Source organism: Pan paniscus, chromosome 13, assembly GCF_029289425.2.
Source record: "Pan paniscus chromosome 13, NHGRI_mPanPan1-v2.0_pri, whole genome shotgun sequence".
Lineage (NCBI taxonomy): Eukaryota > Metazoa > Chordata > Mammalia > Primates > Hominidae > Pan > Pan paniscus.
This window is the reverse complement of record NC_073262.2, coordinates 117,652,280-117,676,361: the sequence shown is the minus strand read 5'-3', so window position 1 is coordinate 117,676,361 and position 24,082 is coordinate 117,652,280. Positions and strand designations below refer to the sequence as shown.

Genomic DNA, 24,082 nt, shown 5'->3' with positions numbered 1-24,082 from the left:
AATGACTTCCAGCTCCATACATGTCCCTGCAAAGGACATGATCTCATTCCTTTTTTTCTGACTGCATAGTATTCCATGGTGTATAGTGTCATATTTTCTTTATCCAGCCTATCATTGATGGGCATTTGGGTTGATTTCATGTCTTTGCTATTATGAATAGTACATACACTAGCCTTAAACAACAATGGTAAAAATGAGACACCAATAATCTACATTTAATGCAACCCCACATACAATGAGAGATCACAAAAAAGTACAGTTATAATAATCCCCAATCCAATGTAAAGTACTTACAATTTTTTTTTAACAAAATTGGCAGTCATGTAGAATAGAACATGTGGTAAAAAAGACATTGTTCAAAATCATATAGCACTAAGTATGTGTAATTGTAATAGTAAACATTTTCCTGAATTATGTATATATATATACACACACACACGCTCTTATATATATTATATTATATTATATTTTATATATATAAAAAAATCTATCCGTATCTCTACTAATCTATATATTAGTTAAGGAGTACTCCATCCAAACAATATAACATCTAGTAATAAGTATAGGGAAGATATATCTGCAACCCTAAACCAAGTCCTAAGAAAAAAAGACATTACTCAGAGCTAATATTATTTTAGGAACTTAATTTTAATTTCCAAATATATAATTTGAAATATTTTATATAAATACAGCTTTGTTAACCAAACTTTTATGCCAATTTCTGGAGTTACAGGGAAAAGATCCAATTATGTTTAAGAACATTAGAAGTAGTTGCTGGTTTTCCAAATAAAAGATTGGCTTCAAACTGAGTGAAGATCTAAAAGAATTGCTTATGTGAAAATCTAGATTTTTGATGCTTTTAAAAACAGCAAACCACGTGATTACGAATGTTAAAGTCTCATTTTACTCTGTTTGTGGTTTTATATTTTAAGCTATCCAGTGACCCCAACAATCAGAAGATAGTGTTTCAGGAAATAGTCAGAATGCTGTCTTTCTTCTCACAAGTGCAAGAGCAGAAAGCTGTGTGGCAGCTTCTGTCTAGTTTTCCAAATGTGTTTCAGAATGACACATCACTAAGCAATCTATTTGATGTTCTTCGAAAGGCAAACAGGTAAGAAAATGTAAGAATTAAATGTAATATTAGTGTTCACAAAGAAGTGTTTAAAAAATGTTACCTGTGATGATTACTGTTATCTGGGTTATTTAAACACAGAGCAAATAATCCTTCAGCCTCTTATTGCAGATTTTAGCAGTGAAGGTGAGTGTATTAGTTAAGCAAAGAAGAAACATACACTGTGGTCATCAAGGTTATGGAAGCATCCACGAGGAACTGATCCTAACTGTTGTATTGTTACTGGGTATCACAGAGCTTCTAAGAATGAGGTGTACAGCAGGACCAACAGTATATTGCACGACTGACTCCAGTTCATTCAGGGACAACCTGAGCATTTAAACTATGCAACTAGCATTTAAACTATCCAGGAATAAAATATCTCAGTGAGTTTTGTTTGGTACCATCCAACATAAAACAACCATATTGGTAAGAGTTTCGTTCCAAGCCACCTCAAAGAGGTTGGCCTCCCTCATGTGTAGTCAGCTTAGAAATGACCTTTCCAAGCCTGCATATCAGTTAGCCTTGGTATATATGTTATAAAGATTTTAAAACCTTTGCAGGAGAAACACCTTTAAAGGTTACTTTATTCGTAAAAGAGATCTGGGCATGGCCAGTATTTAGAGTTTAATGGACAGTACTTAGGTTTTGATTGCCCTGTATAGCTAATTTGAAAATGTGCCTTAAAAATCCAACTACTGCATCAATGATGTTCGATTATTAAGTGCCTATTACATGCTAGACATGTTACCAAGCCGTTTGTACACATGATCACATTGAATCTTACAACAAACAGTATTTATTTTATAAATTAGATTAACAGTCCTAAAAATTAAGTATTTGCAGATCCTGCATCTAGAAGGGTTTGCAACTAGATTTTCTAACTCCAGAACCCAGGCTGCCTCTCTTATACGTCACTAATAGCATGATGTAGTCTATTTTATATGTCTAAAGCGTCAGAAGAGATTGTTTTTTACTTTTGGAATGCTTTTAAGAGCTTATATCTGTTCAAAGACCTTATAATAAGCCCTTGTATTGATAAAACAATCTCATTTGATTCTCAGAATAGTGCTTTGAGCTGGAGACAATGGATTCCCATTTTATAGAAGAGGAGACAAATCCTTATGGAGGTCAAATGGCTTCCCCAAGGTTCTACAGTTAGTACATGGCAAAGCCAGGACCTAAACTTAAAGAATTCGAATCCCAGTCCTATACTCTTTCCATGGTAACACACCATAACTGGAATACAGAAGAAGCAAGATATTAGGAAGTTTGATTCTCTATGTTAACCCTCATTTTATCTCTTAGGGAAATTTTCATTCACTCAGAATTTTGACTCTGATCCTTTTCCTCCTATTTATCTTCTGTCTTAGGAAGCAAACAGGTGAATCTGTAAAAGGAGAAGGGGAATTATTTGACTTGTATAGTTTAGCAGTGAAAAGAGTCAAAATAATATTCAGACCCCAAATAAGATATCACTACACACTCACTGGAATGGGTTAAATGTTAAAAGATGGATAATTCCAAGTGTTAGCAAGAACGTACAGCAACTGAAGCGGTCATATATTACAAGTTAGCATGGGAAACAACACAGTCATTTGGAAAACAGTGTGACAGCTTCTAATGAAGTAAAACAGTAGATCCATATGAGGCTGCATTCTACTCTTGGGTATTTATCCAAGAAAATGAAAATATACACCTATATGAAGACTTGTATGCTGATGTTTATTTCTTGATAATAGCTAAAAGTGGAGCCAGGTAATCAAATCTCTATAAACAAAATGGCAAAACAAATTGTGGTTTATTCATATATTAAAATACAACACAACAATAAAAATAAGCAGATTATTGAGTCATACAAGGTAAATAAGTCTCATTAATATTATGCTGGCAAAAACATCAAAACAAAAAATATATACTGTGTATGTAGATAGCGTATCATCCTATTTATAGAAGGTTCTAGAATTGACACAATTAATCTATAATGTTAGAAATCAGATCAGTGGATTCAGGAGCAATTGCATGAGAAAAATTTTCTGGGGTGATTGAAATGTTTGTATCTTAATTGGCATGGTGGTTACATGTATGTGTATTTGTCAAAACTTATAACTTCACTTTGTACCCCGTAAGTTTATACAATTAAAATTATCACTTTACAACTTAAAAAAAACTCATTTAATTGTACACCTAATATAGGTGCATCTTATTGTATTTAAATTATACCTCGATGAAATTTGATTAAAAAATCAACAACAACAACAACAACAACAAAAATTCCACAAAATAATATTTAGTAAAAGACAGAAGATCTAAAAATAGGCATTATTTTGGTGGAGCAAATTACACTGGCAAAAACATTGTGCTGTGGCTATTTTAACAACAACCTCTGATCCAAGTTCTGCAGCTATTTTAATTCCCTTTAAATTTTAAAATAAAATTATTGCATATTTTGGCACTATGCAATAGAGTATGTTGTCAAGTAATGATTATAAATGTAAAAGAGTCTGCATAATAATGAAAATAGCTTATTAATAAATGGCTTCAACTCAAGCACCTTAGTAGCAAAAAAGCAAATAATGTAATTTAAAATGGACAAAAGATCTGAATAGATATTTCTCAAAATAACACATATAAATGGCCAACACGTGTATTTTTAAAATGCTCAACATCACTCATCAGCAGGGAAATGAAAATCAAAACTATAATGAGATATCATCTAACTGCAGTTAGAATGGCTATTATCAAAAAGACAAAAACAATAACAGATGCTGGCAGGGATACAGAGAAAGGGAAACTCTTGCACACTCTTGGTGGGAATGTAAAGTAGAATGGCTATTGTGGAAAATAATATGGAGGTTCCTCAACAAATTAAAACAGCCATGCACAGAAAGACAAATACTACATAATCTCATTTTCATGTGGATCCTAAAAAAGTTGATCTCATAGTAGAATGTAGAATAATGATTACCAGAGGTTGGGTGAAAGGGGAGAGGATGAGGGAAGGTTGATCAAGGGGTAGAAGGTTACAATTAAATAGGAGGAATAAATTTTACTGTTCTATTGCACAGCAGGGTGATTGCAGTTAATAGTAATCCATTGTATATTTCAAAATAACGGTAAAAGAGGATTTCAGATGTCCTCATCATAAACAAATAATAAATGTTTGAGGCAATGGATACGTTAATTATACTAATTTGAGCTTTACACATTGTATACATGTACCAAATTATCACACTGTACTCTATAAATATGAACAATTATGTGTCAATTAAAAATAAAATAAAACTTAAAAGAGGCTGAGTGCAGTGGCTTATGCCTGTAATCCCAACAATTTGGGAGGTGGACATGAGAAAATTGCTTGAGCCCAGGAGTTCAAGACTAGCCTGGGCAACATAGTGGGATACTATCTCTACAAAAAAATAAAATAAAATAAAAAAGTAGCTGGGCATGGTAGTGCATACCTGTGGTCCCAGCTACTTGGGAGGCTGAGGTGGGAGGATCGCTTGAGCTTGGGAGTTTGAGGTTGCAGTGAGCCATGATAATGTCAGTGCTCTCTGGCCTGGGTGGCAGAATGAGATTCTATCCCAAACAAACATAAAACCTAAAGAGAAATAGCTTCAAATTATTATGAAGCAAATGACATTTGACTTAAAAATTATTTTATTTTCATAAGAACACTTAACATGAGCTCTGCCCTTTTTACACATTTTTAAATTGTAAGCTATAGGTACAATGCTGTACAGCAGATCTCTAGAGCTTATTCATTTTGCTTAACTGAAACTCCATGCCTGTTCATTAGCAACTCCCATTTCCCTTTCTAATCAGACCCTAGAAACCATCATTTGACTCTTTGATTCTAGGAATTTAACTATTTTAGATACTTCCCATACAAGAAATTTTGTAGTATTTTGCTTTGTGTGACTGGCTTAAGTGGTTATGCATTATCATTTCACATCATGTCTTCAGGGTTCATCCATGTTGTTGCATATTTCAAAATGCATTCTTTTTTAAGTCTGAATAGTATTCATTGTGTTTATATAGCACGTTTTCTTATTCATTTATTTGTTGATGAACATTGAGGTTATCTCCACATTTTGACTATTGTGTATAGTGCTGCAATGAACACAGCAATACTACTATCTCTTCATGATTCTAATTTCAATTCTTTTGGATAAGAATTCAGATGTGAGATTGCTGGATCATATATGATAGTCTATTTGTAATTTTTAAGGAACCTCCATACTGTTCTCCATAGCAACTCCACTGTATTCCTTTTTTTTTTTTTTTGAGATGGAGTCTCGCTCTGTCGCCCAGGCTGGAGTGCAGTGGCACGATCTTGGCTCACTGCAACCTCTGCCTCCTGGGTTCAAGCGATTCTTCTGCCTTAGCCTCCCGAGTAGCTGGGACTACAGGCACGTGCCACCATGCCCGGTTAACTTTTGTATTTTGGGTAGAGACGGGGTTTCACCATATTGGCCAGGCTGGTCTCAAACTCCCGACCTTGTGATCTGCCCGCCTCGGCCTCCCAAAGTGCTGGGATTACAGGCGTGAGCCACAGCACCTGGCCTATTTTGTATTCTTTTGGTAAATTTTTTATCTTCAATTTTCTTTAATTCAGCAGTATTTCTTTTTATTTATTTTTAACTGACAAAAATTGTATATATTTATGGCATACCACATGTTGTAATATATATCTACATTGTGGAATGGCTAAATCAAGCTATTTAACATATATGTTTCCTTCATATACTTATTTTTTTGTGGTGAGAACACTTGAAATCTATTAGCTTAACAAATTTTTTGTATTTAATATACCTTTATTTACATAAACAGGCCTTAGGGCTGGATTTGGCCTGCAGGTTGCACGGGTTAGTAGGTGCAGCAAACCATCATGGTACACATATATGTATGTAACAAACCTGCACGTTCTGCACATATATTCACACCCCCCCCCCCTTTTTTTGGTAGAAGAAATAAAAAAAGGTTTGGGACACATAACATTTTGTTTTTTTGTTTGTTTTTTGAGACGGAGTCTCCCTCTGTGGCCCAGTCTGGAGTGCAGTGGTATGATCTCAGCTCACTGCAACCTCCACCTCCTGGATTCAAGCAATTCTCCTGCTTCAGCCTCCCAAGTAGCTGGGATTACAGGCATGCACCACCACACCCAGCTAATTTTTTTCATATTTTTGGTAGAGATGGGGTTTCACCATGTTGGCCAGGCTGGTCTTGAACTCCTGACCTCAGGTGATCCGTCCACCTTGGCCTCCCAAAGTGCTGGGATTACAGGTGTGAGCCACCGCGCCCAGCCAACATTTTGTATTCTTACCAATAGCATGGAAGGTTTGGATTTCTTCATATCTTTGCCAATACTTTTTGTCTTTTTTTATTTAATAATATGTATCCTGACAGCTGTGCAATGATATTAAGATTTTGATTTGCATTTCTCTGATGATTGAACATTTTTTCATATGTCTATTGGCTATTTATATGTTTTCTTTATATTTTGGAAATTAACTGTTTATCAGATAAATGGTTTCCAAATATTTTCTACCATTGTATAGTTTGCCTTTTTGATAGAATAGCATCTGACTTTTATTTAGTCAGAACAACTCTTTTTTTAGTGGTCCAGTAATACTTGATCTTTCTAACATGATAGCCCCTAGTTAATGTGGTTTTTGAGCACTTGAAATGTGCTAGTGTGCCTAAGGAACTGAATGTGTAACGTTACTAACTTTGATTAATTTAAATTTTAAAAACTGATACTTGGTTCAGTTATTGTAATACTTTTTAGTATGTTAACAATGGCTTAGGTATGTGAATCTACTTTTTCATCTGTAAATTTAATGAAATCTAAATACAGGTGAAGACTTTTCAATTAAAATTTAGCATCTGCACTGAGATGCCCCATAAGTTTGGAGACCTAGTACAGTAAAAGACCTAAATTATTTCATTAGTAATTTTTATATTTATTAAATATGGAAATGCTAATATTTTGGATGTATGGAGTTAAAATATATTATTAAAATTAATTTCATCTGTTTCTTTTTACTTATTTATTTATTTATTTATTTTTTTTTTTTGTGAGATGGAGTCTTGCTCTGTTGCCCAGGCTGGAGTGCAGTGGCGGGATCTGGGCTCACTGCAATCTCTGCCTTCTGGGTTCATGCCATTCTCCTACCTCAGCCTCCCAAGTAGCTGGGACTACAGGCGCCCGCCACCACGCCTGGCTAATTTTTTGTACTTTTACTAGAGACGGTGTCTCACTGTGTTAGCCAGGATGGTCTCGATCTCCTGACCTCATGATCCATCCGCCTTGGCCTCCCAAAGTGCTGGGAATACAGGCATGAGCCACTGCGCCCGGCCTTTACTTTTTTAATGTGACTACTAGAAAATTCTAAATTGAATACATGGCTTGGACTTTTTAAAGTCAGCTGTTTATTATTATGATAAAGCCGACAGTGTCACTAAAAGCCATAATTTTCTCACAAATGACTGTATTTTATCACAACATTATGGTCTCATTGGTTTATCTTAATCTTTGTTGAACAAGTAATAGAGACAAATGGACCCCACAGGAATTTTTATTATTTCTCCAGCATTTTTTTACATTGTATGTTGTATATAAACCAACCACCGAAATCAGATTATATAATGTTAAAGTTAAGACAGTAATAAGCAGAAATGAGCAATCTCAAAAGTCGAGAAAAGCATATGAAAGGACACACAGGATTGTTGCCTTACTGAGATGAAGGCTATGCTGAGACATAAATCACAAAAACTCTTTTTAAAAATTACCTTTACTCAGAGAGCAACCTGTTTTTGATGATGTTTTGTTTTGATGATGTTTTGTTTTGATAATTTCCATTTTTATATTTTATATGAAGAGAGGAAAAATAATCTATGAAGTAAAATAAATATCAAGTATCAATGGTGTAAAGGATTTCAGAGAAGATGGAAGCCCAGGTGTCATTATTTATTAAGTTACATTTTGTTAGATAAAGATGAATGAAGTCTACTGACATTTAATTAATAATGTTAATGATAATAATGCTGAAAGATTTAATGAGATTGTCAAATGTTCAGTCTTTGAAGATGTTACTTTGGGACAATAGGTCAGGGGAGTTAGGCAGAGGGTCAGGCTTGAAGGCCGACCAAGATTTACGCCCTGAGACAGTCTAACTGATCTCCATGGTTGCTAGGGTTTGGAAGTAACCCAACACCTGAGAACCAGGAGATTCTTGGGGCAAACATAAAAATGCCTGAGGTATCACCAGTCATGTATACAGAGCAGAGATGAGAAAAATACAGCCATACCTCTGTGGCCAACTGTTCGGAACACAGCTGGGTGACAAGTTAAAAATGCCTGTGGGCTCTGTGCAGAAATGTTCTGCCCTCCTCCTCCCCACCATGTTGAAGCAAAGCTTTTGTGCTAGAGGCAACATATAGAGTGGATAGAACATAAACTTTGAAATAGAGAGACCCCAGCTGTACTTATTATTAACTAAATAACCTTGTGTTATTTAGTTACTTAACTTTTTTCAACTTCAGTTTTCCCATCTGTAAAACTGGTAAAATAAATTGATTTTATAGAATTATTAGAAAACTAAATGTTAGAAAATATATATGCATATATTTTTATGTATGTTTATAAACATGCACACATATCCACATGTATATCCTTATGTTATACTAGGAACTACCCAGATGGCACCTAAAATTTAGTTCTCTAAACAGCTATCATTCATATTGAGGGGACTAAAATTAAGACATCATCTTAATCTAAATTTCAAAAATTCCAAAAACATTATAGAATGCCATGAAAGTGTACACAAATACTATCTATTGCTGGAATACACATTGAGTTTACTAAGAAACTAGATAGGGAAAAATTACTATTAGCTAATTTGTACTACATTTAACTTCACAATGTCAAATTTTTAACAAAAGCCTACTACTTAACTAAAGCATTGACTCAACTGTTGATATAAATCACAGTACTTATATAATGTAGAAATGCATGTGCAATAACAATATTTCTTTAAAATGCACTAATGGCTATAAAGGAACTAAAAGACATGTTTTGAGAAACTAATTGCGTTTTCCAAATACAGGATGAACTCAAGCATAACTGAATTTTCTGATTTTCTATCCCCAGTGTAGACTGCCCATCTTATCGGTAACATAAAAGCTATAGAAACAGAGTATGGATATTAATTTTGAACTACCTCTGGAATAGTGCCTATAGACCACTTAGAAGATAGAATATAGACTTTAATTAGGGCAAGCTCCATTTTCTTCTTCAAAAACATTACTATCTGTTTAGCAAAAGATAAATATTATAAATGCTTAAATAATAATTATTCCTGAAACTAGATCCTTTATTTGGGTTTGGTTTTTAATGAAAATACTTTCTAATATTTAATTTTTCTTTTTAGCTAAAAAAAGATGTATTCTTTAATTGAAAGTTGCTTTTCCTAACTACTTATTTCTAAGTCTTAGAAAAAAATTGATGGGAACCTTGCTCCATTACTTTAAGGCTGGTGATTCCTGATGTTTTAGAAACCTGGAAACATAAACTGCTCTGTCTGGTTAAGAATATTTTGTTGAGATTTTGTGCATGAACAGACAAACAAGTAATTAAATTACAAAAAGCAGCATCTTGTCTTTTATGTTATAAGAATAATTTATACTGTAGCCATTTTCTCCTTGAATAACCTTTTGTTTCTGTCTGCAAACCTTGAAACAGAATCTGGTTTAATTGTTTTTTGACTCCTTAGTGTGCTGCTGGTTGTGCAGAAGGTTTATCCACATTTTGCAACTAACGAAGGTTTCAGAACCCTCCAGAAGTCTGTTAAACATCTGCTGTACACTCTGGACTCCCCAGCTCAAGGTATTATATTTCCATCTTACTGTGTTAAATTCAGTGTCACAAAGCCCATTGGAAATATAAAGCAGAGTGCAATGAAAGTAATCATGTAGAGATGATATTATTCTTAGGTGGGGACATATGCTATGAATAAATCTGGATCTGGAGTTAATCAAAGTGTGGAGAAAGGGAGAAATGGCCAAGAAGAGGGAACTGTGGCTTTCTAGGGTTTTTAGTTAGGTGAAGATGATCTCTGTTAGCTTGTAAAACTGTTTATACTTGGTATAGAAAAAAAAATCAGGGACTATGCCTCAACAAATAGATTTCTACCTTACTATTTGAAACAAATGCCTAAAGCGAATTGCAGTATTTTAAAATTCATTTTCAAATTTTGATTTTCCAGTAAGACAAGGTATAACATGTTGGTAGTGAGTCACAAAATGTCCCTTTGGCATATCTAGAATAGTACTGTCTACACTCACATGGAGACATACAGCTACATACACACAGACACAGACAGACAAAGGTTTGGAGATGTAAGGAATAAATCCCTACTTGCCAAGTTTGGTTAACAATTTATCTCTGGTGAATAAATTTAGAATTATGCTTTCTCAGCTGAGTTTGTCAGCTTTTACATATTTCAGCTTTTACCTTTAGATTACAAAATAAGCATCCTGAGATCATCAGGTCAAAATCTGATTGTTCATTACATAGTATTGAAATATCAATTTTCATATAAAAAGAAAGCATGCCTGTGAAGGCTTTGAAGAATTCTCACTGGAGGGTCCAACAATACTCTTGGATGCCATTTTCTGTTAGTCTAGAGCATTTTTTATATCTACAATTGCAGAATTGATGGTTAGCTTGCAGGATTGACTGTTATTAAATTTGGTGGTCTTGACGTCCATTAGAAAAACAGGATTACTCTTAAAAAAAAAAGTTTAGGCTAGAAAACCAGACAACGTGCTAACAAACATAATTATTTCCTCTGTTTTCTTTTCATATCTGCATTTTAAAGGCTTAAGAACTTAATGTTTCTCCTTATTACCCTTTCCTTTTTATTTTCAGACTCATCCTTTATAATTAATATAAAGTAAAGTAATAAAGTTACATTTAAAAAAATTTTAAGTACAAAGCTCACCTGTGCTTCAAAAGCTGGAGAAGTAAGCAGGATTTCTTATTAAGCAGGGAGCAGAACACGTTTCCTGGTGAAAAATGTAATTCCGTTTTCAATATTTAACAGTGACCATGTCTTATGTCTATGACTGTGCTAATCATTTTGGCAAGTCTTTTTTTTTTTTTTTTTTTTTTTGAGATGGAGTCTCGCTCTATCGCCTAGGCTGGAGTGCAGTGGCGCGATCTCGGCTCACTGTAACCTCTGCTTCCCAGGTTCAAGCAATTCTCTGCCTCAGCCTCCCGAGTAGCTGGGATTACAGGCGCCTACCACGCCCGGCTACTTTTTTGTATTTTTAGTACAGATGGGGTTTCACCATCTTGACCAGGCTGGTCTTGAACTCCTGACCTCGTGATCCACCCGCCTCAGCCTCCCAAAGCGCTGGGATTACAGGCATGAGCCACCACGCCCGGCTTTTGGCAAGTCTTAAAACACGTCATTGGATGGTCAAGAAGACAAGAACATACACCAAGGAAATGTATTTTTATTCATAAAATTTGATACACTTACCTTTTGTTTCTTTTTAAATTTCCTGCACTGTGAGTTCATCAAGCCAAGAATATCAATGCAGATGTATTAATGTCAATTCCTAAAAGTTACTAACTTCAAAACCCTACCTGTTTGAGCAGAAATTTTGTAGACTTTGAAAACCCTCCTAAGTATTTCTAGGAATCTTTCAGGGAACTTAAACTTGTCATTGAAGGCAGAACTAGTGACTACAGTTCAACAGCACTGGGGTCTCTGGTCCAAGTACAGATACCTGCCCCGTAACCCAGACCACCTCATTCTTAGTCTTCACAGTGTTCAGCAGTATTTTTGAAAATGAACATCCTTTCTCCCTTGGGTTTTTACTCTGTTATGCTGGAGTGGGGTGGTATCTCATAGCAGAGTTGCTTGTATTCTCTCTAATATAATGGTTAAGATAGGTTTGTAGGCTTCATACCACTCTTTCAAGTAAAGAACACAATAGGTAATATTTATTGTATCAATGCTCAGTATTTTAGTATCTGAAATTCATTTTATCATCTAAATAACTCTGTGAGATACAGTTATTATCCCATTTTATAGACAAAGAAACAGAAGCTTAAGGAGGCTGGGTGCTTGGCCTGTGTTACTCATCCAGCAAGTGGCCAAACTGAGATTAGAACCTGGATCTGTGTATCTCCAAATCTAGGCCCCAGGAGCTCTTTTATGAACAACCTCACTTAAACATTTACCTTCTGGGACATACTTGCTTCTGAGGTATCTCACTGGGACATGCAAGTACCTGCTTAACCTCAGAAGAGCCCACACTTTTAGTCACTGATGGAGCTTGGCTCCCCATCCACACTTATTCTGTGGGACCATATGCTACATTTTTTCCACTGCCTTCCCTCATTCCTCTCCACATTCTGATTTCTACCCACTTTCCTCACACCATGTTTATCTCTGATCCACCCTGAAGTATGAGCACACTTCAAGATTTCTTCAGGAGCCTCCTTAGCAACCGTGAAAATAGAGAGTTGCTAATAAACACCTGGGAAGAAAGTTGCCTCCTAGCTTCCTATCTCAAGATACCTAATTCTCAGCTCGGCTCCAGCTAGGATCCTTGCTACACAGTTAATACACTCCATAGTAGGTCCATTTATAAATACTGAGTTTTGGGAGCAGAGATTATGTTTGTGACTCACTGGAATTTGCTCTTTTGCAAAATAGTACATTATATAAAATTACATTTTTAGGATGTAATTTAGGATAGAAATCCTTACTGATAAAAAGAGGTTATCTATGCACCATATTTCTGTGTCTGTGAATACAATTTTTTTTAGCTGTGTCTATCCCAGTACATACATATTATTTTTATTTTTATTTTTTGAGACAGAATCTCGCTCTGTCGCCCAGGTTGGAGTGCAGTGGCGTGATCTCAGCTCACTGCAAGCTCCGCCTCCCGGGTTCACGCCATTCTCCTGCTTCAGCCTCCCAAGTACCTGGGACTACAGGCACTTGCTACCACGCCTGGCTAATTTTTTATATTTTTAGTAGAGATGGGGTTTCACCGTGGTAGCCAGGATGATCTCGATCTCCTGACCTCGTGATCTGCCCACCTCGACCTCCCAAAATGCTGGGATTACCGGCGTGAGCCACCACGCCCGGCCTGTGAATACAATTTTAAGTATGCCTAATCTTACAAATAAAAAAGAAGTAAAATCTCAGTTTTTAAGGGTCTGTAACATTTTCTATTTCATTAGGACCTGTTTAGTATAGTATTTCTTTCAATATACTTTATAGTCCTTAGTGACCAGAGGGAAAAGTCTTTATTTAACTTCAGGGTCAGGTCTGTCATTGATAATATAAAGTTAATTTTCTATTAGTTACTTATTTTAATGGCTTGATGAAAAAGAGAAACTCTATAACCACATAGTATTACAAATACCAATTAGCTTTCTGAGCATCACATAGGAGTTCAAAGTGAGCAAAATTTGATCTTAGAAAATGAGTTTTATATACCTTTACATTGCAAAGGCAAAAATCTCAACATGTTTTTGAATCTATAGTTATTCTATATATAGATGTCAATACATAGTAGGTATTACTATTGTTAATTAGGTTTGTTTATTCTGGGCATCCCATTCATTCTTGGCCCTTTAACTCACTGATGCATTACTGTTATTAGAGCAATAATATTCAGCTGCATCATGAACAGAGCACAGGAAAACTCTACTCTGCTGAACAGAAAAAAACTGAGACAGCCACTCTGCCAGATAGCAGGGGCTGTACAAACGTTACTTAAATATGACTGATACAGGTGACAGACAAGGAGATTTTTAATTCTGGGATAGTCTTTTTACACACATACTAATTTAAATAAAGTTAATAATCAGGACCAGCAAAAAAATGGGCGATTGCATAGTTTTGTGCTAGTACCTTTTTAGAAGGCTTTAGGTTGCACTAACTAGAGACAATACAAGAACTATTGAAGCTGGTAATAAAATATCCCATTGAAAATGATTAGGCCAATGTTAAAAATGACAGCATTGAGACATGCTGGATTATTTATAAGGAATGAGTAGAGTCTGAAGAGAAGGGAAATAAGTGATATCATTTCCCTAAAGGAGCTGAATTAAAGTATTGGATTTATGATGTTTTTATTTATGCAGGGGCCATTTAAAGCATTTTCATTTTCAATTTTTATGTGAATGCTGTTGCACACTTACTCTTTTATGATACAACCTTATGCAGCAGGCTGAATTAGGGACCTATTTAACTTCTGGGGGTAACTCATGGTGTTGAATTAGATCTTCGTATGTGGTTTCCATTAGACCAAACTTAGTGACTGCCTTCCACACTATGCACCTTCATATTATTTGAGAACTCTCAGAACAGTTCTGTTAACATCAGTCAATTTGCATTCACAGCTGCATTCAATTGAGATTAGTGGCTGCTTTTTGAAAGATAGAAAATATAGATTAGTGATGGCAGATGTTTCCTGAGGCTACATTCTAGACAACTGAAGGCAAAAAAAAAAATCCAGTGACCCATAAGACTAAAATTGGCTTCATTTGATTAACAAATCACGTGGTAGTCAATCTTCATTATAGTACTTAGCAGTCATCTGCATATGCAGGTCCTGGGATAAAATAATGTAGTGGCTTGATGCACAGACAAAGAACTTGTTAGAAATGCATATGCTTGACCATCGGGATTATTTTGATCAGTAGGCATCTATTTCCTCTAAATATCACACATATTTTCCAACAAAAGAGCATAGATGTCTTTTATACAATTCTTTTGAGAATGATTCTGCAGATTTCTGCATTTTCTCCTCATTAATTTGACCTGGGATGGTTTTCACTGAGGAAAAAAATCTTTAAGCAAACATGTTAAATGTTTACCCATATAAAAATTATTACTTTAGGTGACTCCGATAATATAACGCATGTGTGGAATGAGGATGATGGACAGACCTTATCTCCAAGCAGTCTGGCTGCACAGTAAGTCTTTGTTTATTTCTAAATAGGTAGATAACTTGGCTGAATAAACAATCAAAACAATTTCTAAACATAATTCGCTTATCAGTGTACATAAGCATGGAATAGAAAAATCAACTATTGACTGAGCAAAGGAAAGGGCATAGTCCAAGTGTAGTAAAGTTGAAACTTATTTTTTGATATTATTTAATGATACTTTAGCATTGCACAAGAAAATCTCTTTTTCATTTCCGAGCTTGCATAACTAGATCTAATGTGTCATGTCTGGATTGGTTACTTTATGCCTATGAGGATGATCTAGCTGGAGGGCTGTCAACACTTTTCTTTCACCACAAACAGTGTGTAAGTATCTGTCTTGCTCGTGCAGGCTGCTATAGCAAAATACCATAATCTGAGCAGCTTATAAACAAGCCTCCTAATACCGTCCTCATCTTGGGGGTTAGGAGTTCAACATATGAATTTCGGGAGAACATACTCATTCATACCATAGCAGCCTCCAATTTTTTGTTACTATTTTTTGGGTTTCTAGAGAATAAAAATATTTTTTATGCTTAAACAAGATAATGCAAAATTTGTTTGCTTTCAGTGGTATTCAGTTAGGCAAAACTGTTTGTAGGTAATTTAATTTGGGACTTTTATTGGCATATATAAAGTCCCGGGAATAGGCAGTGGAAATAACAGCAGCAACCATGCTGTCTAAAGACCATTAATGTAAGCAGATCCTGAAGTAACTGTGATAATTATGGTAAGAAATGCAAACAGTTGCTTATGGTAGTTAATTGACGCAAATTTCTGTAGTTCAAGGCAAATTTAGAGACGAGATGGCCTGCCTGTTAGGTAAAGATTGCTTTAGCCTGTAAATTATACTATTGAAATTATTTTATTTTAGTCCCAAAGGATACATCTGTGTGCTAACGGAAATCTATACAAATAAAAAAACAAACAGGATTACTTAGGTTTAACCAATTTTTTTCTTTTTCTAAAATCGAATGTACATAGTTGTTTACAAACTTTCTATTATTTAACGAGAAGTTCCCCACCTCTGAGTAGATTCTGGCCAAAATCCTTGCATAAACAACTACCTCCTCTTTCTGCCGCCATCTCTCTCATCCTCTAAGGTGGCTGACCCAGGTGCTTCTCCCAGAGCAACCAAGCCCTTAGGCAATTTCACCCTAGCCAGGCTGCCATGTTTCATATAGTCATGTCTTTTTTTTTTTTGAGACGGAGTCTGGCTCTGTCGCCCAGGCTGGAGTGCAGTGGCGCCATCTTGGCTCACTGCAAGCTCCGCCTCCCGGGTTCACGCCATTCTCCTGCCTCAGCCTCCCAGGTAGCTGGGACTACAGGCGCCTGCCACCACGCTTGGCTAATTTTTTTTTTTTTTTTTTTTTTTTTTGTATTTTTAGTAGAGACGGGGTTTCATCATGTTAGCCGGGATGGTCTCGGTCTCCTGACCTCGAGATTCGCCTGCCTTGGCCTCTCAAAGTGCTAGGATTACAGGCGTGAGCCACTGCACCCGGCCAAATAGTCATGTCTTTTAAACACATTCCCTATATAGCCATCAAAAATAATAATAGCAAAATACCTTTAAACTGAGATAACTGCATGCGTATTGCTGAAGCCAGGTATTTTTATGAGAGCCTTGAGGCGTCCATAGCATTGATAATGTCAGCGCCACAGACCTGCAAATTCCACAGCAAATGTAGTTAGTTGCTGACAGCTAGTTGACAGTTTATTAGGAAGAATTCAATACTTCTAAGTTGGCTCTTGTTGTGATTGATGAAATTAAGGGATTTCTTATCTTCAGACTTCCTTTCCACTCCAGCTTTAAAATAATCACAGAGTGGCAATACTGGTATAAGGTAAAAAGTTATTTTGGCTCAGAATTTTCTAAAGAAAGATGCTCAAAAATACTTTTTCCTCATAGCTCTACTTTCTCCTAATTATTTTTGTTCTAAAGTCATTATTTTTATCGTTTTGTGTTTGTACTTATGCACATGAACGTGCACATCCAGACACTTACCTTTTATGGTAAGCACTCTTGGAGAGTAGGTAAGATTTTGTATAAAGGATTACTCCAGTGTTGTAAGGGAATAATTGGGTATTTATGCCAAAACTGTGGCACACAGATATAAGATCTTATTTTGGAGTATACTAAGTCTATTCTCAGAAATTTTTGTAATCAAATGTTCTTCATGAAACTAAGAGAATGGCTTATCAAGGTCAATTCTAGCCCAACTGTCCTCTATTTTAAGCTTGACAATACACCATGAAACTCTCTTGTTCCAGTCCATCTAGTAGATAAGGCTAATATTTTGCTGTTGAGCAGTGCACCAAGTGGAAATAGCTCTATGTTGTAACAATGATGACAGACAGAAAGACAAACACAAAAGAAGGAAGGGCAATATTGGGAAGTGTGGGGAAAGGTGAGGAGAGGAAGGGAGAACCACCTTACTGAAGCAGGAGAACGACCCGACGTGTGCTTATCTGGTGATGCCTCATTGGGCACTTCTCAGATAAATGGCCAGTGTCTCTGCAGCTTCCTGCATCTCTTTTCCTTATGTATTTATCCTTTCCACAGATATTAACTCAAGTGTATGATGTACGAAATACAAATGCTAGATATTCTGTGATGGGGATGGGGTCAGGGGTGAACAGGGAATGGGATACAAAACTAAATGGATCATTCTTTCAAGGTGCTCAGAGGAGAAATGTTTATCTTGAAACCTCTACTTATCACTATAGCCAAATAAAATAGATGGATTATTCTACCCTCCTCTTCCCAAAATAGATGTAGTAAATTTATAATTATTCTCATAGTTTCATTTGTCTCTTCTTTGACGTCTTGGATTCTCAAATCCCATCTTCCAGCTTATCTTTAGAATATTCTTTCAGACACTGCTTCCCACTACCCTCAACATTCTGAAACTATCATTTCAAAATACCTGCTCAGGGTTTTTTGAGCAAGTGCTGTGAGTATATTGGTTATTATTAGACCTTGGCTTGATTTGATTTGACTTGACTCACTGATGTCATAGGTAGACTACAATCCATGAAACTTGACTGTAGGCATGACTTCATATTACATGCATAACCTGTATAATAGGGTTAGTTTTGTCACCTGTCACACTCCTGTTGCATTTTTAACAGTAATAATGTGATTTAGAAATTTCCCTAATAGAGTTTCTTTTATTTAGGACAGAAAACTTACTCTAAGAATACACTCTCCTGGTCCTTCATTTGTGAATTGATCAATGGCATTAACTATCTATAAGGAGGCTTTGATAAATAATGAAGCTCACTGTCTAAAATCTCTAAGGTCTGAGTCCACCAAATATAGTATTACCAAGAGTCTCTAGTCAAGGAAATGCCTATGCACAAGCATGAGCGCTTGTAAAATGGATACTTTTTAAAAAAATATAAAGACTATGAATAGTATTTAAATGAGTCAGCCCTCTGACCACTTTGCTGTGCTCTGACTGCCAGGTTAGAGAGACTTTTCTTGCCATGTATTTCTTTTTCTTTTAAAGTTCCTCAAGGATCCAGTGTTGTTAACCCACATTTAAACACCCTGAGTCTTTAATATTGATGAAAATATTTTCCTGCATTTACTAGCTATGCCAAGGTTAATCGTTCCCACTCGCATTTTAATAAAATCTAAGTTAAACATCCAGTAGGACTAGTTAATTTGTGTATTGTACAGTTTGATTCAAAACAGATGATCCCCAAATCAGCCATTGACATTTATTCTATCTTTACATAAAATTCAATAGTAGACACTAAGGGAAGAAGTTACAAAATAAATAGAGATGTAGCCTCACAGTTGAAGCGACAGAGCACACATAATACACACATATTCATTCACATAGCCTTACTCACTCATGTAGCCTGAAAAATCTTAGGCCCTTTCCTTACATGCCAATCACTTTGAAAGGAAACCAGAAAGTGGTGAATTTGGGAACACTAAATTGGTTGATTAGAGAAAAAAGGAACTTATATTGGTCAATGGGATCCCATTAATTCAAAATTAAATGAATTCAAATCTAGTTATTCAATATTATAGGTGGAAAGGACCTAGCAGATCATCTAGCCCCCTAGCTTTCAATTGACAAGAGAAGAATCGGAGAGTCAGAAGGGGGTTGCCAGATTTAGAAAATGAAAAGTAAAAAAAAAATTGCAGGACTCGTGGGATGTACTTATACACAAAAAAGATTATTCATTGTTTATCTAAGATTCAACTTTAACTGGGAGTCCAGTATTTTACCTGGCAACCCTCACCCAGTGACCTTTTTCTTTCATGTAAGTATGCCTAGAAATTGCCTTAAGATGACCTATGATGGCATATTAAAACAATTAAATATAAAGATAGTACACATAGAAAAGGCAAGTGCTCAGAAGATCTAGAGTAGTGCTGCCCTTGTACAGTTAAACTGGGTGAGGGAAGACACCCAACTGCATAGTATTTCTTTCTTTTTTTTCTTTTTTTTGAGATGGAGTCTTGCTCTGTCGCCCAGGCTGGAGTGCAGTGGCGCGATCTCGACTCACTGCAAGCTCCGCCTCCCGGGTTCACACCATTCTCCTGCCTCAGCCTCCAGAGTAGCTGGGACTACAGGCGCCCGCCACCACGCCCGGCTAATTTTTTTGTATTTTTAGTGGAGACGAGGTTTACACCGTGTTAGCCAGGATAGTCTCGATCTCGTGACCTCGTGATCCGCTTGTCTCGGCCTCCCAAAGTGCTAGGATTACAGGTGTGAGCCACCCCGCCCGGCCAACTGCATAGTATTTCAATGTCCAAGTCAACCAATGCCAAACAACCAGGGACCAAAATGATCTCAACAAAATGGCTTTGCTTTACTTTTATATGTCTTAATTTCTATATTCTTTTCTAATTCTGCAGGCTCCTAATTCTGGAAAACTTTGAAGATGCCCTCTTAAATATATCAGCAAATAGTCCTTATATTCCTTACTTGGCATGTGTGAGAAATGTGACTGACAGTTTGGCCAGAGGTTCACCAGGTAATACTGTTCTTAACAGTCAAAATGCTGCTCATGGTTTCTACCTCTGTTCTAAAGTAGTGAGTTTTTGAAGCATTTGCTTACACAGGAAAGAAAATTTGTAAAATCTTAGTTTCCATATGCATCAGTTTCAGTCTGGTGATTTGATATACAAAGGGAATGTCTTGTCATAATATCATATTATTCTGTTGCTGCTGCTAGCACTAGCTGGCCACCTGGACAAACTTTAATACATAATGGCCATATAATGGATAATATGATAATGGCCACTGGGACAAATTTTCCAACTGTCCAGAGTCATTAGAGGTTCATATGACCCTTCATGACATTTCGATGCTCTTAATAATCTTAGCTGTTAAAAAATGTTAAGGAATGATAATATAGAGTTCTAAAAGCGGGTGTAAATTACATAAACAAAGGCATTTTTGTGGCAGACTATTTTTATTTTCTACTCTTACACACTTTATTGGCAATTTTCTGCCTACATGGGCAACCATAAAGATTATATTTAATCAAATGTTTCTTTTTTTTGAGAGAAAAGACCTACTTTCTCACATTTTCTAGGACACACACATTCTCTTTTCCTACACCAAAAATAGTTTTCTGAGAGTTAATGGCAAGCAAATAGCACAACAAATATTTAAGTCCAGACTTTGTTTACAAGGTATGAATTAATCAAGGTTGGAAAGGCATATTTATATCACAGTGATTCTATAGCCTATTCTTTCCAAGATACTTCAACTTAATAGTATATCCGAAAGTCAGGAATGAAAGCATAGTCAGTTCACAAAGAGCCAAAACTATGTAGCACCTTTGCTAGAAATATTTTTATCTCTAAGCAGATATTTTTAAAATAATGAACTCTATTGTCCCCATGGTTCAAATAAAGGTTAAATTTTCATTCATCTTATATTTATATTGAGGTAGGCTATTATCTTAGGAAAAATTTAGTAATAAATCACGATAGAGGTGTCTTTCAAACTGGTTTCCTAAATGACCTTGCAATTCACATAAAGTAACTCTTCTCCCTTCCTTTACAGAAAATCTAAGACTCCTGCAGTCTACAATACGATTTAAAAAATCTTTTCTTCGCAATGGTTCCTATGAAGATTACTTTCCTCCAGTTCCTGAAGTCCTAAAATCAAAAGTAAGCCATGAAAGTAAAAAAAAAAAAAAAACTTAACACTTCCCATAATATTTGGCAAGATACACTTTTAAGTTTTAAATCTGATCTATGTAAATAATGATCCTATTTTAACTCTAGATTTATAATGGCCCTACTTATGACTCTAGAAAAATGGTGACAAAAGAGTTTATGGCTGGATGCCGTGGCTCATGCCTGTAATTCCAGCTACTCAGGAGGCCGAGGTGGGAAGAATCACTTAAGACCAGGAGTTTGAGGCTGCAGTCAGCTGTTGTCACACTGTGCTCCAGCCTAAGTGACAGTGGGAGACCCTGTCTTAAAAAAAAAAGTTTTTAAAGAGTTTGATGTTATATAATGGTATTTTTTTTTAATCAGTGGAGATCTCGGCATGAAATGACCCAAAAGAGCCTAATTACTGTATGCACATTTATAAGGGAATGGCTAACAATAGTTATTGTATTAAACTTCATAATTTGAAAGAGATTTGAAAAAGGATTCGTAATAATAATTTCTAATTTGAGATGTCTTGTTTTAAAATTTGTAAAAGTAGATTTTGAAAGCTGATGTTTTAGATTTCACAGCATACAAAAATCTCAAAATGTGGTTCACCCTACTTTTATTGTTGTCATCAGAAGCTAAAATGAATAATTTATATTAAAATTTATGATACTAGAGAATGTGGGAAAAGGCAACCAAAAAATATATAACTGTATGTGGGAATAACTTTATGCTTATTTGTCTATTATTCTTTATCTCATGCATATAGTATACAGGTTATCATGAAATTTAGTTTATTTTTTAAATAACCCTATTAAAATTTGAAAGCTGTTTTCCTAGAAAGAATAGCTATTTAATTGGATTTACATAGTCAGGAATAAAGTGAAATTAGAACTGGTTTATTCAGGGCAAGCAAGATGACTTGTATAGTGAACATGGTATAATTAAGCAGGCATGCAAAACATTATGTCCATGTATATTACAAATAAATGTACTAGTTACCATTACCTACATTTTAGCCCTAGTCTTCTACATGCATCAAAATTTCTAATATACTTAATTTAGCATTATCTTAATTTGTTTGTGCAAATGAGAAGGAAATTGTGCATTCATCTGGAAAATTCCTACTCATCCCTCAAGGACAAGTTTAAATACCACTTCTTCGATAATATTAGAGTATCACCTTTCTTGCTGTTTTTCAGCCAGGATAATGACTTTTTCTTCTGTGCTCCTATAATATTTATCCGTTCATTTTTTTATCAATTATATGTACTCTCATAATACTAATCTATTTATTTGTAAGACATAGCCTCTTACCCCAAAGTGCTTATTGTCAATCCATTGGAGGAGATGGAAAAGCAGACCAACAATTGTAATACAGTGAGATAAGTGTTGTGATAGGTGGATAGAGGCTTCTGTGCATGGAGGCGGGATATCTAACATGGATTGTAAGGGATAGAGGTGGAGAGAAGAAATTCTGTAGAGAAAATAATGCTTTCTCTGAGTTTTGAAGGCTGCATAGAATTAGGTCAGTTGTGCATTCTAGACATAGAGTCCTGAGTTTAAGAAGATAGTGGCGTGAACTTGAAAGACAGGTATAGGGGTATCTGCAGTCGTGTTCAGCTGGAACAGAAGATGCCCATGTGATAGGCAGAAAACAGGGCTGCAGGGTGAGGCTGAGCCTAGATCCTGACTTCCTCGTCAAGGAATTTGAATTTGATCATGAAAGTTGTGAATTTGATCATGAAAGTTGTAAATTTGAAGAAGGTGAAATTTGCATTTTAGAAAGAGACATCTCTAATGAGATGACATCTCCAGTGACAGTGAGATTTCTGGCCTTTGGAACTCATTACTTGGCATTATAATTTGTTGCATATGTCAGGTCTGTTTTCCTCACTAGAGTTTAAGCTGATGAAATTATGCTTTCATCACCCCTAAAGCCCCACATAGTAGGAGCTTAAGCCTTGATTCATGAATGTATGAAAAAGTGAGGGTGTTAAAGTAGAGCACTGAGAATGTAATCATGCTCCCTGGGCAATTACAGTTCTTGACTTAGAAAGTCACCAGGAAGCACATAATATACACTAGGGAAATGGAAACACCACAGTCTCAACCATTTATACTAATAGGATGGGACTGGGGCTAAAAATAACTTAAAACATCATCCCCAATTTGAATATAATGCTCTCCTTCAGGGTTACATTATGGAAAAAGTTCTAGAAGCCACAGAAGTGGAAATAAACTACATTTGTTTCTTTTGAGTAGAAAATCTATCATCATTTATAACAAGCATGGCTGTTATTTGAAATTGACGGGACCCATTCAGTCCTAGACCACAAGCTCCATGAGGAATATTGCCAGGTCTGTTCCTTTACCATTGCATCCCCAGCACCTGGCATAGGGTATGACACATGGGAAACACTCAGTACCTATCACTGAAAGAATGAAGACAAACTCCTAGAGTTTCACAGTTACTGATGCTGTTACTCCCCTGCTTTGTTCACCCTGATAATTAGTATCATGCTTGTGACCATCAGTTAGGGCACACCCAATCTAACGCTTTATTCATGATATTCCTAAGATGGTGGTGAACCCTGTCATTCATTGGTGACTTTTCCCAGCTTTTTCTCCTTGCCGGAACATTCTGCTCTTCTTGAACTTTTGTGTTTTCTCCTCCCTTCATTGTTTTATCTTTTTTCTTTCCAGTTGCTTTGATGGGAAGAATAACTTTCTGATTAGGGAGCTATGCATAAAGTGGGTGTTCCCGTACTGGGCAGAAATACAAATAACACAATATTTTTATTGTAAA

General features: G+C 35.8%; 1 protein-coding gene across 1 annotated transcript in view; it reads left to right on the top strand.

Moving 5' to 3' along the window:
- The first annotated feature begins 643 nt into the window (after window positions 1-643).
- ABCA12 (ATP binding cassette subfamily A member 12) overlaps window positions 644-24,082 on the top strand; it is a 114,424-nt gene continuing 90,985 nt past the window's right edge. Inside the window, exons 1-5 of the mRNA XM_003812517.6 lie at window positions 644-1,111; window positions 9,889-10,001; window positions 15,047-15,122; window positions 20,014-20,132; window positions 21,173-21,279. Coding sequence (XP_003812565.5) covers window positions 888-1,111; window positions 9,889-10,001; window positions 15,047-15,122; window positions 20,014-20,132; window positions 21,173-21,279 — 639 coding nt within the window. The 5' untranslated portion in view covers window positions 644-887. The remainder of the gene's footprint in view (window positions 1,112-9,888; window positions 10,002-15,046; window positions 15,123-20,013; window positions 20,133-21,172; window positions 21,280-24,082) is intronic.